The sequence below is a fragment of the Geotrypetes seraphini genome, chromosome 14 (genome assembly GCF_902459505.1).
Source record: "Geotrypetes seraphini chromosome 14, aGeoSer1.1, whole genome shotgun sequence".
Taxonomy (NCBI): domain Eukaryota; kingdom Metazoa; phylum Chordata; class Amphibia; order Gymnophiona; family Dermophiidae; genus Geotrypetes; species Geotrypetes seraphini.
In genome coordinates this window covers 28,949,326-28,966,722 of record NC_047097.1, presented here as the reverse complement: position 1 = coordinate 28,966,722, position 17,397 = coordinate 28,949,326, and the positions used below count along the sequence as shown (strand labels likewise).

At 42.7% G+C, this 17,397-nt stretch overlaps 1 protein-coding gene across 1 annotated transcript in view; it reads left to right on the top strand.

Annotated features, from left to right (window-relative positions):
- The window catches only part of RLBP1 (retinaldehyde binding protein 1), a 68,684-nt gene that overhangs the window by 38,012 nt on the left and 13,275 nt on the right, over positions 1 to 17,397 (top strand). The window contains exon 8 of the mRNA XM_033921049.1: positions 750 to 908. Within this exon, the coding sequence (XP_033776940.1) occupies positions 750 to 908 (159 nt within the window). The remainder of the gene's footprint in view (positions 1 to 749; positions 909 to 17,397) is intronic.

The following is a 17,397-nucleotide window of genomic DNA, read 5'->3' as shown; positions in this document are numbered from 1 at the left end:
TGTGGGGGGAGGGCAATATTAATGGAAAAACTGTTTGCAAATTTCTACCATCAAAGTCTGTAAAGCAAAGCATTCAGGCAGGTAGCTAAGGCAGCCGAGTGGTTAAAGAGGGCCCTTTCTACTGCTGTGACCAATGACTGCAGCTACTAAACTGACAGAGGCAATGTGGTATTCTGGTACTCCAGGGGGCTAGCCCATCCCTTCCAAGCGCCCCCGCCTCTTCCCACTCCTTCCCCAGCCACATGTGCACCCCCTTCCCTGCCACAAGTAACAACTTCAGAGCGCTCCTTGTGACCGTGTCGGCTCCTGCTGATGTCACTTCCAGGTGGCACACATAGGAAGTGATGTCAGAGAGAGAGGACGTGGTCATGAGGAGCATGTTGAAGTTGTTGGTTACGGTAGTGAACAACTAGAGGTACAGGGGAAGGGAAGAGAGGAGCATGTGCGGGAGGGGTGCCTCTCACCCTTGCCACTGCTTCCAAGGGTCCTGATCCCAGTCCTAATACCATGCTGCACATTTAAGCCACATGTATCTCCTTGGAGGCAGACTGAATTCATTTGGCCAGTAGTGATGACAGAGATTGGCTTCATCCCCACCATCCCTACAAGAATGTTTAATTATGGAAAAGTGTGGTTTGGAAACTGACAGATGTTTTGTAGGTGTTAAACTAACTGTCCATCCCACTAGTGGGACAGCCATGCAGTGAAGAAACGGCAGGATTTTTTTCTCCCCGCTCTACATGGCTTAGATTCTCCGTGCATATTGTGTTATCCTGGAAAAGCTCCTTGAAAATGAAGAAACGCAGATCAATGGATTCTGCATTGTTGAGAACTTCAAGGGTTTCACGCTGCAGCAAGCATCAGGTATCAAACCTCATGAGCTAAAGAAGATGGTGGACATGTTGCAGGTGAGGACATCAGTGCCTTCAGCTTGCTTTTCCTTCTTCCCTTTCTCATGGTTTTATTTCACTCCTGTCTCACTTCATGCATGTTCTTCATCCCTTAGTTGCACAGCATTTGATTTGACATTTATTTATTTTAGTATTTATACACTGCTTATAGCCTAAGTGGTTTACATTCATATTTTTTTCTTATCTGTCCTGGTGGGTCACAATCTGACTAATGTACCTGGGGCAATGGAGTATTAACTGACTTAGAGCAGCGCTGGGCTTGAACCTGCAACCTCAGGGTGCTGAAACTGCATCTCTAACCATTAGGACACTTCTGTACTCCGTTATCACTATTTTCTATTTTGAATAAATTAGAATGATGTGTCAGGTTGGCCTTTGAGCCCAGAAATATGATAGTATGCAGAATCATGCCCTAGTCACTCTCCTTTTCTTTGACCTTGAAGAGAGATTACAAAAAGCTCCAGTTTTGTAGGGGTGCCAAACCCGGACCTGATCTTACTTCCATTGAATTCATTGAAGAGGATGGTAATTGTCAAAGACATTAACAAGGATAAGCAGAGATTTACCTACATAAATTGATTATCCCAGGACAAGCAGGCAGCATATTCTCACATGTGGGTGACGTTATCCACGGAGCCTCGATGCGGACAGCCTCGCAAGCAGACTTGTTTGAAGAACTTTTAGAAAGTTCACGACCGCACATGCACGAGTGCCTTCCCACCCAAAGTAGGGTACGTGTCTCCTCAGTGTATCCTCAGTTCTTAAGTTTTCCACGGAGCCGAGAAGTCCTTATTTCGACGCTCTGCGCAAAGAGTTAGTTCTACTTGTGCCTTCTCTCACTGCAGCTCGTGTATTTCTTTTACAGGGTCATTGTGTTTCTTTTCGCGTTTTATTTTATTTTTTTTTAATTTGTTTCCTTTTTTCCTCATGTCACAGCGAGGCCTACTCTGCGGCTTCAACCTGCGGGCTTCAATTTGGCCGCGGTGGTCTTTCCTTTTATGTCCTGGTCAGTCACAGGCTTCAAGAAGTGTAGCCGGTGTCAACGCGCAATCTCTCTCAGTGACCCACACAAGTGGTGTGTTCAGTGTTTAGGACCTAACCATCGTCCGGAGTCATGCACCCGTTGTGCTACACTTCAACGTCGAGCTCGCAAGCGTTGTCGAGTTCATCTTGAAAAAATATTCGGCGATTCCAGCCCCAACCTGGACCTCCACTCCAGCGAAGTCTTCTACAGGGAAACCACCTTTAACCTCGACCTTAATCAAACCTTCCTCGTTCGGGAAGTCCTCGTCTTTGGGGAAATCAGCTAAATCTTCTCCTGAGGAGCCGTTATCCTCACTGTCTCCCTCAGGTAAGACAGCTAAGCTAACTCCTCTGGACATGCCACCCTTAGAAAAGGTGGTTTTAAAGGTAACCAGGAAACGTGTCTCAAAGTTAAATTATTGTTCTTCCTCGAGCTCATCTTCCTCGGAGACCATAACCACACCAAATGTACCAGATTCAGTGATCTCGGTGCCGGTTTTGCATAATATGTTGACAACTCTTCTGCATCAGGAGTTTGGTAACATGCTTGCCAAATTAACTCCTGCCTCGACCCTGCTTCTTCCAGGCCAGCCTGAGCACTCAGCAGTATCACAAGGAGTCGAGTCCTTGGCAGTACCTCAAGCTACATCTACCCACTCTATACAAGGAGTTGAGTCCTTAAGAGTTCCTCGAGCTGAATCTACCCACTCTGTGCAAGGAGTCGAGTCCTTAAGAGTGCCTCGAGCTGAGTGCCACTCTATACAAGGAGCTAAGTCCTTAAGAGTACCTTGAGATACCGTGACACAAGGAGCTGAGTCCTTTTTGGTATCTCGACGTCGTTCTCCAACTACCAGTCCTCCCTCCCTCCGTTGCCCTTTTCGAGGTATAGGACGAGGATTCCTTGATATTCATCTTCTAGGCTGGATCTGGCTCAGTCACAGGACCATGATTCGAGGTGTAGTTCTCTACATCATAATTCGAGGTCTTCATCGAGGCCCAGGTCTTCTTCTCGAGACAGGTCTTGTTTATTGAGGCATAGAGAATCCTCGAAGCCACTAACTCCTCTTCACATTCTATGAGTGGGTCATCTTTGCCTATGGATTCAGATCTCAGGTATCAATACTCCAGAGTAGTGCTGCCCGATTCAGGGAAAAAAATTTTGATTCGATTAGATTTTCCGGCCCAATTGGGTGTTTTGTTTTTGTTTTGTTTGTTTGTTTGTTTTTTTTCAAACATCCTGGTGAGTTTATTTTATAGCCTCTTCACCCCCTTTGCCTTCTCCTAACCACACTGGCGCTGTGACTTTTCCGGTCTCTGTTAAATCCTAGCTCATATTTGCGGTCTAACATCAGCTCTGGCAGGATACACGTTTCAAATCTGACATATTGTAATCACAAAACAGAAAATAAAATTATTTTTTCTACCTTTCATTGTGTGGTCATTGTTCAAATCTTGTTGGTCCCAGACTCTGTCTTCTGATAACTTGCTTGCCAGGGTCTCCTTCTTTCTTCTTTCTCTAACCATCCATCTGCCATCTCTGACCTCCCCTTCCATTTCCCTTCCCTCCCCCTGAGGTCTGGCATCTTTCCTTTTTTACGTCTCCATCCACAGATTCACCTTTTCTCAAGTACCCTTTCATCCAGCATCTCTCCCTCCTTCCCCACCACCCCAGGGTCCACTATCTCTCCCTTTCTTTTTCCCAACTACCCTCCTATCCAGTATCTCTATCCCCCCTCCACACCATCCCTTGTGTCCAACCTCTCTCCCTTTCTGTTCCTTCCCTCCCTAAATCCCATTGTCCATCATCTCTCTCCCTCTCCTCTATTTTCAGACCCATTATTTCTTTCTCCCCCCCTAAAGTCCGGCATATGCACATCTCTTTGAACCCCCCCTTCCTTCCCTCCCTCCGTGTACTTCTACACCAGGGCCCCCTTACCCTGAAGGCCTGTCCCTCCCTTGAAGGCCTGTCTACTCCCTGAAGGCCTTTTCTCCCCTTTAAAGGCCTGTCCTCCCCTTTAAAGGCCTGTCCTCCCCCTTAAAGGCCTGTTCCACCATCCCTGAAGGCCTGTCCCCCCCCTTGAAAGCCCGTACCCCCCTTAAAAGCCCGTGACCCCCCTTGAAGGCCTAGCCACCTCCTTGAAAGTCTGTTTCCCCCCTTAAAGGCCTGTCCCCCCATCCCTGAAGGCTTGTCCCCCCTGAAGGTCTGCATCCCACCCCTGAAGGCCTGTGCCATCATCCCTGAAGGCCTGTTTCCCCCTTGAAGGCCTGTCCCCCTTAAGGCTTGTCCCACCCCCCACCCCAAAGGACTGCGCAGTCCCCCCCAGGGAAGGTTTGAGTGTTCCCCATGGCCTTCCGCGCACCATTTACCTAATCGGACGTCAGAGGGGCGGGACCACGACGGAGGAACCAGCTCCGAAGCGGTACTAAGATCACTAACACCGCGATCTTGCTTGCAGGCTGTTCCGGCTGGAAGGTAAACAGTGCGGGGAGGCTGGGGGAAGCGGAAGGCCGAAGGGGTGGAAGCCGGACGCCGGGGGTGGGAAGCCGACAGCAGCACTTCCCGACTGACCCTCCCCCCTCGCCTTCTAAAGCAGATGCGGCGAATCGGGAAGCCGATTTTTTTTTTGTTTTTAACCGATTCAAATCAATTCACCCGAAGTGAATCAGTGAACCGATGTGAATCGGGTAGCACTACTCCAGAGAGACATCACCCTCGTACTCTGCAATGAGAGGAACCTTGAGGTCACCTTCTCCTCCATGAGGTTGTACCTCTTCAGATCAGGTATCCTTTACTAAATTTCTCTGCCAAATGAGTAAAGATCTTTTTTTTTTTTAATCTTTATTCATTTTACATCTTACAACAAGTGTAACAATAGATAACAGTTGAATTGAATTGAATACAACACTTGAATCTCTATCATATTCAAAATTAAAACATTAAAATTTTTAACCCATTTCCTCCCAATCCAACTATAACCTATGTGTTCACAAAGCTCATATATAATATTCTTTATTATTGATCTAAATCTTTAATAAAATTATAAAATCCCTCCCCCCATCCCTTCCTTCTTATTGCATTTATAATGGAAAAATGGTATTTATTCATTACAATATCTTGTCAATGGCCCCCAGATTTTATTAACATAAGAACATAAGCATAAGAACATAAGAAGTTGCCTCCACTGGGTCAGACCAGAGGTCCATCGTGCCCAGCGGCCCGCTCCCGCGGCGGCCCATCAGGTCCGTGACCTGTGAAGTGGTTTCTGTCTAATCCTATAACCTACCTCTACTTCTATCTGTACCCCTCAATCCCCTTATCTTTTAGGAACCTATCTAGACCCTCCTTGAACCCCTGTAGCGTGCTCTGGCCTATTACAGCCTCCGGGAGTGCGTTCCATGTGTCCACCACCCTCTGAGTGAAGAAGAACCTCCTAGCATTTGTTCTAAACCTGTCCTTTTTCAATTTCTCCGAGTGCCCCCTTGTGCTTGTAGCTCCCCACAGCCTGAAGAATTTGTCCCTGTCTACCTTCTCTATACCCTTCATGATTTTGAAGGTTTCTATCATGTCTCCCCTAAGTCTCCGCTTTTCCAGGGAGAATAGCCCCAGAACATAAACAATGCCTCTGCTGGGTCAGACCTGAGGTCCATCGTGCCCAGGAGTCCGCTCACGCAGCGGCCCAACAGGTCCCGGACCTGTGCAGTAATCCTCTATCTATACCCCTCTATCCCCTTTTCCAGCAGGAAATTGTCCAATCCTTTCTTGAACCCCAGTACCGTACTCTGCCCTATTAAAATGATTATAGTTCCCTCTTTGTATGGCAATTGCTCTTTCCATTTTATAGATGTGACATAAGCTTTTATTGATCATGACAGGAGTCGCCATACAACAATTCACATTTAATTGGAAGAAATGGAATAGACTCAATTATTGCTTCTGGTGGAATTCATTATGAGTAAAGATCTTAACATCACTTTGGAATCTGACTCAAAATACTCTAAGGAGTATTTAGAAGAATTGAGTATGCCTCATCCTTCTAGGGAGTCTCTCAAATTACCATTGAATGGCATTCTTTCTCAAACCTTCAAAAGAAATCTTGAAACATCATATTCTGTCCCAGCAAAGTTGGAATCTCACTACAGTATGGTCCACTGTAAGGGATTTGAGAAGTCTCAATTATCCCATCAGTCTCTTCTCATGGAGTCTTCTTTAAAAAGAACCAATCCTGCCAAGGTTTATGCCACCGTCCCTCCTGGAAGAGAGGGCAGGACTATGGACAAGTTTGGTCGTCGGCTGAATCAAAATTTCACCCAGATTCCACCATATCTTCCCCCAAGAGAGTATCCTTCAAGTCCGTCGCAGACCACCCTTCTTCTTCAGGAAGCTCAAGCTCTGCTTCGTCTCCATGCCATCGAGGAAGTTCTGCTGGAACAGCAGAGCAGGGGGTTTTATTCCCGTTACTTCCTAGTTCCGAAGAAGACGGGGGTTCTGTGACCTATATTGGATCTCAGAGCTCTCATCAAATTTCTTGTCAGAGAAAAATTTCAGATACTGTCTCTAGCATCCTTATATCCCCTTCTACATCAGAACGATTGGTTATGTTTTCAGGATCTCAAAGAGGCTTACACTCACATTCCTATTCATCCATCCTCGCAAATTCCTCAGATTTTGGGTGGGAAATCATCATTTTCAATACAGAGGGCTACCCTTCGACCTGGTATCATCTGCCAGAGTGTTCACCAAATGCCTCGTAGTAGTAGCAGCAGTTCTGCGCAACCATGGTCTTCAGGTTTTCCCGTACCTGGACGACTGGCTCATCAAAGATGCAACATCAAAACAAACTGCACCACCGGAGAGCAGCCTTTTTGTTGCAGGCCGCTGCTCGGTTGGCCGCGGGAAGCCGTCCTTCGTCCCTGCACAGCCGGAGAGGAGCGTGGGAGCACTGCTCCGCCCCCCTCCCAAACCAGCAGGAGACCGACTAATTAAAACAAACAGCACCACCGGAGAACAGCCTTTTTGTTGCAGGCCGCTGCTCGGTGGGCCGCAGGAAGCCGTCCTTCGTCCCTGCACAGCCGGAGAGGAGCGTGGGAGCACTGCTCCGCCCCCCTCCCGAACCAGCAGGAGACCGACTAATTAAAACAAACAGCACCAACGGCGTACAGCCGTTCGGCGTGCCGTCGAAGGCGCACGTCAAAGGCGCGTGCGCCTTAGCACGCGCCTTTGCTAACCACCTGCGAGAGGCACCCGCATAGGTGACCCCTGTTACCATCATCCAGAATCTACTCACTCCAAGCCCAGACCACAGAGTGGTCTACAAATCTCCACTACAGGCACAGACATTGTAGACTGACAGAAACACAGCTGGGCCAATCTACTAGTGAGTTCCTTCGCACGTGACAACCACAACAGGGCCGACGCACCAGTCTCCAAGTCCGACGGTTCCAATCCTGAAACCCCATCTGAAGAGGTATTACTGCTACCTAACAAGTAACTTTTCATTTTACGGCCTGGACACTGTGTCGGTTTGTAACGCATAAATTGTATTGCATTGTTTTGATACTGCTCTAATTGCACCAGATTTTCTGTTCGATACTACTATATGATACAACTGCGGACTTTTCTGTATTGATCCCGTCCTATGAAACCTGTTTCCCTCAAACAGTCCTCTCCACTTTGCATTACCCCTGATCAACCAAACAACAAGACAAGAGAATTAACACTCCATTAGCACACTGCGCCATCCTCCACCCATCCAGCGCCCCTCAAAGCCCCTCCGCAAGCGCCAAAACCTCAGCCATTGCGGCTTGACAAGCCCTCCGCAATGGCCTGGCCTAGCACACTCCAATGCGCAGCACTACTACTAATCTACTTGATCACCACTAGGCTCTGCAATGCAGACAACTCTAGCGCATCCCCCATCCCCATCCACTTCACACCATACCGATCAGTAAAACCCAAAATCCCTACTTACACTCTCCACACCACACAAGACCACCCACACATCAATCTGCCCACTATCCCCCCGCAACCCCACAAACCGACCAAACCCCACGCAAAAAAACCACAAACTCTAAAAAAACTGACTTACTCCCACTACTTCCCAATTGACCACACCAACCACCAGATCTTACTTGGCTTTTACCTAAATATCAGATCTATGAGGAATAAATCGACTTTGATCAAAGATTGGCTGACTGAAACTAACCCCGACTTTGTCCTTCTCACAGAAACCTGGTTGTTATCTGACAAGGACATCATCATTAAAGATTGTCTACCCACAGGATTCAAGATTCTCTCACTGGCTAGAACTTGGGGAAGAGGAGGTGGTCTTGCAATAATCTTCCGAGACCAACTAAACTGTACCACTCTCAATACAACTTATTCGCCCATCGCAGAAATTCTCACCATCTCTCTAACATCAAAATCATTGCCCTCAGCACTAACCATCACTTTATTCTATATCCCGCCAAAAAAATGGACCATGACCAAAGAGGACTTCGCTGAAACCCTACTAACAAATTCGTTAACAAGTCCTTACAACCTACTATGTGGGGATATTAACACCCATCTTGAGCTAACCGACCAACCAGAAATCTCTGATTTGTGGTCATTGCTCACCCAACTAGGCTATGACAAACACCCCCCTATCAAAACCCACCAAAGAGGTCATCAGTTAGACCTGGTGACTCTCTCCTCCAAGGAACTAACAAATCCCACTTTTTACTGGAAACAAGGCAACTGGTCAGACTCTCTTTGGTCTGACCACCGTCTATGTACCTTCACCATTGGATGCCAACACAAACCCACCAAAAACATTAATACTAGAACTATCAAAACCCACACTACCAGAGGAAAGATTGACCCAACAGAATTTTGGTCTCGCTTCGAAATTAACTCCACTCCAACCGAAGAAATAGATCAACTCATGGCCGCCTGGACCAAGGATAGTACTACCATACTAAACGAGATTGCTCCCATTAAAACCCGCAGAATAAGAACCACTAACAACGAGGGCTGGTTTGATCCAGAACTGCTGCTATTAAAGAAGGATCTAAGAAAAGCAGAAAGACTATGGCAAAAATCTGGAACCCTCGAACATAGATTGACCTGGAGACAAAAACTAAAAAATTACAAAAACCTCACAAATGAAAAAAGAAAAAATTTCTACTCCCACAAAATCGGTAATATCAAAACCAATAGTAGTAACCTCTTCAAACTGGTTAATGACCTATATAACACCGAGACCCTCACTAATACACATGAAGAATCCACTCTAACTGCCAACACCCTGGCAGACTTCTTCAACTCCAAGATCCAACAACTAAGATCAACACTACCCACTAGGCCCAACCCCCTGGAGTTGTCCCCATTCTCCCAAACCCGGATATACCTAACCTAGACCCAGGAACCAGAACAGACCTAAGCTGGAAACAATTTGCTACAATCGACTGGCACAACTTTAATACCTACTACGATAAATATTCACACTCCTTCTGCAAATTGGACACATGCCCACCAAACATCATGAAAGCCACCCCGCCCCACTTCAAAGCAAACATGATGACATGGGTCAATTTCCTTTTATCCACAGGAAACTTCCCTCCTGAGCAAGGTCAGATTATGATCACCCCAATCATAAAAAACGCGAAAGAATCACCAAACTCCCCATCTAACTATAGACCGATCGCAGGCATCCCCCTATTTACCAAAATAGCAGAAGGGTTGGTAAAGACGGAACTCGCCGCATACCTAGAAAAATTTAACATCCTATGCGACTATCAATCAGGCTTCCGCGCAGACCATAGCACTGAAACCATCATAGCCTCTCTTCTGGACCACCTCCACTCGCTCTTTAGTCAAGGCTCAAGTGCCTTGATTATACAACTCGACCTGAGCAGTGCTTTCGACCTGGTCGACCACACCATTCTACTAGAATGCCTGGCTCACATCGGCATCTCCGACCAGGTCCTCAATTGGTTCCAGGGATTCCTTAGAAACAGATCCTACAAGGTTCTCAAGAGCAACTCCCTCTCATACAGCTGGGACAACACCTGCGGGGTCCCTCAGGGCTCCCCCCTATCACCCACTCTGTTCAATATCTACCTGGCCTCCCTAGGTAACCTCCTACTTAACCTCAAGCTCAAATTTTTCATATACGCAGGATGACATCACAATAACTATCCCCCTAACCAATTTCTCACAAGAACTACTTGACCACATTACAAACATTCTCAACCAAATTAAACTCTGGATGCTATCCTTCAGACTGAAACTCAATCCCGACAAATCAAAATTCTTCTTAGCCACCCCCAATGACAAAATCAAGGACACTATTATTCAACTGAAAGGAACAACTTACCCCCTCGAACCCACCCTAAAAATTCTGGGAGTCACACTCGACAAAAACTTATCCTTAGAAAACCACACTGACCTCACGGTCAGGAAAAGCTTCTCCGTTCTCTGGAAGCTACGCACCATAAAAAAATACTTTTACGACACTTCTTTCCGCCTACTTGTACAATTTTCCATCCTCAGCATTCTTGACTACTGCAACATCATTTACCTTAACGCCACGAAGAAAACTACCAGGAGACTAAAAATAATCCAAAATACCGCCATGCGTCTCATCTTCGGCCTAAAGAAATGGGAACACGTCACCCCCTTTTACCACCAACTTCACTGGCTGCCTTTCGAATCTAGAGTTATTTTTAAATTCGCTTGCTTCTGCTACAAATCGGTAAATGGTTCTTCTCCAAGTTATATTAATCCTCATTTTAACCGGTACTACTCAAACAAGAAATCCCATAGAATTCAGCTGTTTGCCTTCCCCTCGCTAAAACTTTGTCACCTCAAAAGATTCCTAGACAAAACCTTCGCCTTCCAAGCAGCCAAGCTGAACTCATGGCTTGCCCAAATGATACTCGAGGCCCCCACTTACCTCGGCTTCAGAAAATCTCTTAAAACTTACCTTTTTAGTGAACATGACCCCTAAGGAACCCCCATTTTTCATTACTCTTCGCCCCCCCTAATTCGCCCCCTGCTCTTTTACCCTCCTCCACGATAGCTTCTCTTTTCCCGACCTCCCCCAATCTCCCTCCCTCCTCTATCAAGTTCGGTTAAATTTGTTATATAGCTGATAAATTGCTGTAAATCTGTTGTCAACGCAGATCCTAATCTAACTGATATAAACCGCCTAGAACTCCCTGGGTATGGCGGTATATAAGAATAAAATTATTATTATTATTATTATTATTATCTCATGGGGTTATTAGAGCGACTCAACGAACTACTTGGTTCTTCCAAAGTTTGGGATTCGAAATCAACTTTCCCAAATCCCAGCTATAGCCCTCTCAGACCCTACAGTTCATCGGAGCTGTACTGGACACTGTGCAACTCAGAGCATTCCTTCTTCAACAACGTCAGTATGCTCTTATTCGACTTTGTCACAAAGTATCATCCCTCACTTCACTTTCAGTGGGACACATGATGGTTCTCCTAGGTCACATGAGTTTACATGACTCCTTTTGACAGACTTCACCTCAGAATTCCTCAGTGGACTCTGGCATCTCAGTGGGCGCAGACCTACTCTCTCAGCACATTACAGTGACTCCTTCGTTGAGACAGTCTCTCCACTGGTGGATGCTCTCTTCCAATCTCTCCAGAGGTTCACTGTTTCAAGCGCCCCCTCATCGGAAGGTCTTGGGGGGCTCATCTTGATGGTCTCCGTACTCAAGGCCATTGGTCCAGCACATATCGTCAGTGTCATATAAATCTGTTGGAACTCAGAGCGATCTTCAATGTTCTCAAGCTTTTCAACATCTTCACGATCAAGTAGTCCTCTTTCGTACAGACAATCAAGTCGCCATGTACTACGTCAACAATCAGGAAGGAACAGGATCTCTCCCTCTGCCAGGAAGCTCAAAAGGTGTGGGATTGGGCAATCCGTTACAACACCTTTTTGAAAGCGGTCTACATTCAAGGAGAGAAAAACTGTCTGGCGGACAAATTGAGTCGTCTTCTACAGTATTATGAATGGACACTCAATTCCTCACCTCTCCATCACATTTTCTCTCAGTGGGGAACTCCTCAGATAGATCTCTTTGCGTCTCCCCACAATAACAATTACAGACTAGTATACCTGACTAGTATGCCTGACTTCAGTGGAACAATTATAAAAAAATAAAATTGTGGAGCAAATAGACAAATATGATTTAATGGAACAGAGTCAGCATGAGTCCAGCTGAGGAAGGTCTTGCATGACTTCTTTGAAGGTGTGAATAAACAAGTGGATAAAGGTGAGCAAGTGCTGTTTTTGTTTTGAAGCATGTGGTTATCTCTTTTCCAATGTCCTGGACCTGTTGGGCCGCCGCGTGAGCGGACTGCTGGGCACGATGGACCTCGGGTCTGACCCAGCAGAGGCATTTCTTATGTTCTTATGTCTTATGGTCTTACATAGTAAGGCATTTCACTTTTTATATCCTGACCATTGATACAGTGATCTAATCCCAAAACATGTTCTTCCATGAAGATATTGCTAATCTCTTCTTTGTGATGTCTGCATAGATTTATTCTCATTTCGTATGTCTAAAGGGAGTGTAAAACCCTAATGTTAGGTGGGAAAACTCTGATTCTATAAATGATGCCTAACTCATAGATATGCCATTGAGCACTGTTGTCAATCATTTGCTAGGCGCCATTTATAGAAACTTGTTAGCAGCGCCAAAGTGGTCTTAGACGTCGAAACCTTAGGCGCACTCCCATATGGGCCAGGATTTTCTTGGACTAAATGAGCGCACCTACGTTAAACCATGCCAAAAATCCACTCCTAACCACACCTACTTTATGTTAGACATCTTGGTGTAGTAGTTGGCACCTACTGAGTTAAGCGCCTACCAGGTAATTAATTGTTTTTAAAATAATTTTTAATGGTGCTTTCAATTAACAGTACCGATTGAACTAATTAAGAGCGGAGCGGAACTAAATGGCTGGGTAGTGGAGTTGCTCTGTGAAGACAAGCTATTTGACAGAGATCATAGCCAGAAAAAATTCAAATTTCACTCTGAAAAGTGAGGTAGAGGTGGATAATGGCTTCGGGAAAGCAAAACAAAAATTTGGCGGCGGGGAGCAGCTCAGGAAGCGGGAAGCGATCGAAACTTGATACGGCTTCACCGATGTCAGTTCCGTTGCCGCCGGAGGATGTAGAAAATAAAGACATAATGAAGGAAATACAGGCGGTAAAGGAAATAGTATTGGAATGCGCTAAAAATATAAAAGAAGTGAAAGAAGAGGTGGTATGTTTATCAAATAAACTGCAAGCAATGGAATTGAAAGTGGATCAAATTGAGAAAAGAGTGGAAAAGTGTGAGGAGGAAAGTATAAAGCACATGGAACACAGTAAGGAAATTGAAGCACTGAAAAGGGAGCTGGAAGATTTGTCCAATAGGGAACGAAGGAGCAATTTAAGGGTGCTTGGGGTCCCGGAGGGAATTGAAAAGTCGGATCCGATTGGATTTTTGATTAATTTTTTGCCCAAGGTGCTCCCGATGCAAAACAAGTTTCCATTGGAAATAGAACGTGCACACAGGGTCCCAACGAGATTATCAAACAGCCAAAAAGGACCACGTCCACTGATCTTTAAGCTACTTAGATATCAACAGGTAGCTGAAATAATTAAATTAGCTAAAGATAATAAAAACTTAAAGTGTCAGGATTCAAAGATTTACATAGTGCCTGACTTTGCCAGAGCAACGGCACAAAAGAGAAAGCAGCTATTAGACCTGAGACCACAGCTGAGAAGTCTGGGAGCTAGATATGGGCTCATATACCCGGCAACTATGCGGGTCACTTATAAAAATAAAACTTTGAATTTTGATACTGCAGATAAACTTAAGGAGTTTTTGGAGCAGTGTGAATCACCAATGGCTACTTAATAGAGACTTGGATGGAAGTATTTGTGTTCTTGGTTGAAATGTTTATTTTTGTTTGGAAATTTCTATGTTAAAGGAAGAAAAAAGAAAAAAAAAGAGTTAATAGGATTCTGAAGGCATGGCTGCAGTTGGATTTCAAATACATTCCACATTCTATCTTGTCATGAGGCAAATGGAATGTAGCCTGCAAGAGCATAAGAGATGCAATATTACAGACCTTTTAAAGGACAGAAGTTAATAAGATGGATTGTACTGACTTGCTGTTTGGACAGACAGACTGAGAAACGATAGAGGATTGTGCAAAACAGATTGAAGGAAATAAGTTCTAAATAGTATTGAGAAGATATAAACTACAAGCAAGAGGACATTAAATAGAATGGATCTGCAAACAAGATGAGAGTTAGACTGTGACTTTGTAAGCCTTACAATTTTCATTTGCATAAAAGGGGAAGTCAGCTGTGATATATGGAATAAGACATTGTAATGGAAATTCTCTAAATGCAGCAGAGGATTTTTTGAAGATGGTTCTGGTATATAGTTGACCTGACCTTAAAATAAAAATGACAGAGCTACAATGGTCAAAAAAAAAAAAAAAAAAGGAACAGGGTTTGTATATGTAGAATGTGAAGGATCTATGATTGGCACCACAAGTTTGAAATTGTGGTCATTGTAAATCTTTATGCAAAACAATTGGAAAGGAGATTTAAGGTGGATCAAAAGATGAGACTGAGAATGTATAAACAGTAGTGTGAGAGGATAGAATTTGATATGGATCTGCAAGCAAGAGGAGATTTGAAATGAGACTTTATGAGACATATAGCATCTTATTACAAGAAAAGGAAATTTGTTGTTATGTATGGACTATAGTTTTAAAATTGCAAATCTATTAATGCAACAAGAGTCATAATATTGTTGTTTGGGATAAAAATTGGTCTGAACTTAATATAAATAATGGTGGATATACGAGGAGATTAAAAAAAAAAAAATTAATTTGAAGTTTTGGTAAAAGCGAAGGATGTAGGAAAGTTTGGATGTTATAATATAAAGCATATGATATAAGAGAATGTTGTGAATGGAGTGGAAATTAAAAGGGTAGCAAATATGCTAGTGTGGAAATGGGTATGGAATGTTAGGAGGGTTATGTTAAAGGGATAAAAATTGTTGTTTTGGGGAATTTATTGACTTTTTGAATAGGAAAAAGATTTCCATTATATATTTAATAATATTTAAAAGTGATATTTAACTTGAGGGAATGTGATGTAATCTGACATGAAAGATGGATGTGGTTTGGATGAATGTAATTTTAAAATTTGGTGTGATTATTTATGTATTTCAATAATATCTTAATGGAAATGAGTGAGTAGAGAAGGGAGGGTTCATGAGAGATGGGGGAAAGGAAAGGAAAAAAAAAAAAAGAGGTAATCCTTGATAAAGAAGTCTTGTGTGATAAAATGATATTCATTTTAATATGATAATGATCTGGCTAATGGTTTTAAAATTATAAATATAGCTTGTGGGGAGTTTATCTATTGCCTAGTCAAGGTGTGCGTTTCAAAGTTGGCAAGTAATTTAAGGGAGGGATGGGAGGGGGAGGGGATTAAGAATATGGGAAGGGGTATAGGGGAGGGGATGGGTTCTAATAATAATTTTAAAAAGGGGAAAAGAGGTTATAATATTGATGTGAAGAATATTATTGATTATTGTTTTGATTTGATATAATGACTTTAAAAATTTTTTCAATAAATGTTAATGGTCTCAACCACCCGATAAAAAGGAAAAAAGTATTGCTATATTTAAAAAAACAAAATGCGGATGTCTATTTCATACAGGAGACTCACCTTAATGGAGATGAATCAAAAAAGCTAATTGGTAATTGGGTGAGAGATTGCTTTTTTGCACCGGCGGTGGGGAAAAAAGCTGGGGTAGCAATTTTAATAAATAAAAAATGTTCAGCAGGATTTAATATGGTGAAAGCAGATAAATTAGGAAGATGGGTGCATGTGAACATGAGTATGGGCAATAATACTGTGGCGCTATTTAATGTGTACGTACCTAATTCGAATCAAATTGAATATTTTAAAACTCTACAACCAATAATTTTACCACTGGCTGCTAATAATTTGATAGTAGCAGGAGATTTTAATGCTGTTGTGGACCCTTTATTGGATAAAAAACCTAGTAAAATTTTAAAATCTTTAGGGTTGGATAATTTTATAAATTCTTGCAATTTAAAAGATATATGGAGAATTCTTCATTTTAATGATCGAGATTTTTCATTTTATTCACATGTTCATAAATCTTTTTCTAGAATTGATTATATTCTTGTTTCTGATGGGCTAATACAAGATGTTACACAAGCCTCTATAGAACCAATAATTTTATCAGATCATGGAGGAGTGTGGATTTCTTTAAATTTTAATGACCCGGATAATGGTAGGCCTGTATGGAGATTTAATAATGCATTGCTTGCATATCCAAAATTTTGTGAAGAATTTCAATTAAAAATGGATGAATATTTTCAAAATAATATTACAGAGGAAATATCTACAGAAATAATATGGGATGCTTTTAAAGCAACGATGAGAGGGCAAATTATATCATTTTCAGCTTATTCTAAAAAACAATTAAATAAGCAATTTACGGAACTGGAACACGAAATAAAAGATTTAGAATTAAAATTGATTAATAAGTGGGAGAATTCTACGTTGCAAACTTTATTAAAAGCAAAATATAAATATAATGAGATTTCTTCTAATTTGGCTAAAAAAAATATTATGTGTCAGCAAGCTTTGTATTATGGTAGTTCAAATAAGGCGGGAAGATTATTGGCTAATTATCTTAAAGTGAAAAAAAGAAAGATGAAATTGAATGCAATAAAAGATGAAAAAAGTGAAACTCATTTTCAGATTGGTCCTATTTTAAAACAGTTTTTAAATTATTATAAAAACCTGTATTCTTCTGAGTCTTATTTAAATAAAGAAAAAGATGGTATAGTGTTTTTAAATAATATTGAAGGTCCGAAGATTCCTGATCATATAAAAAGAAGTTTGGAAAATCCAATATCTTTACAAGAATTACAAACAGCATTGAAATCTCTTAGAGTAGGGACCGCTCCAGGTGGTGATGGTTTTACGGTAGAGTTTTATAAAGCATTTCAAAATACTCTTTTACCTCATTTATTAAATTTATATCAAAATCAACTAAAGAAAGGTTGTATATCAGGCACTATGGCAGAATCATTAACTATTGTTTTGCCGAAGCCAAATAAAGATCCCATGTTGGTTTCAAATTACAGGCCTATTTCATTGATAAATGTAGATGGTAAATTATTAGCCAAACTTTTGGCTACGCGTTTGGCAAAAGCTCTTCCTCACATAGTTGGTATGCATCAAACAGGGTTTGTTGCTCAGAGACACTCTTCTAATAACACCAGATTGGCATTGCAAATGTTATATTTAACAAAAGAAATTGGAGATCCGGCTTTTTCTGTGTCTCTAGATGCAGAGAAAGCTTTTGATCGTGTGGAATGGACATTTAT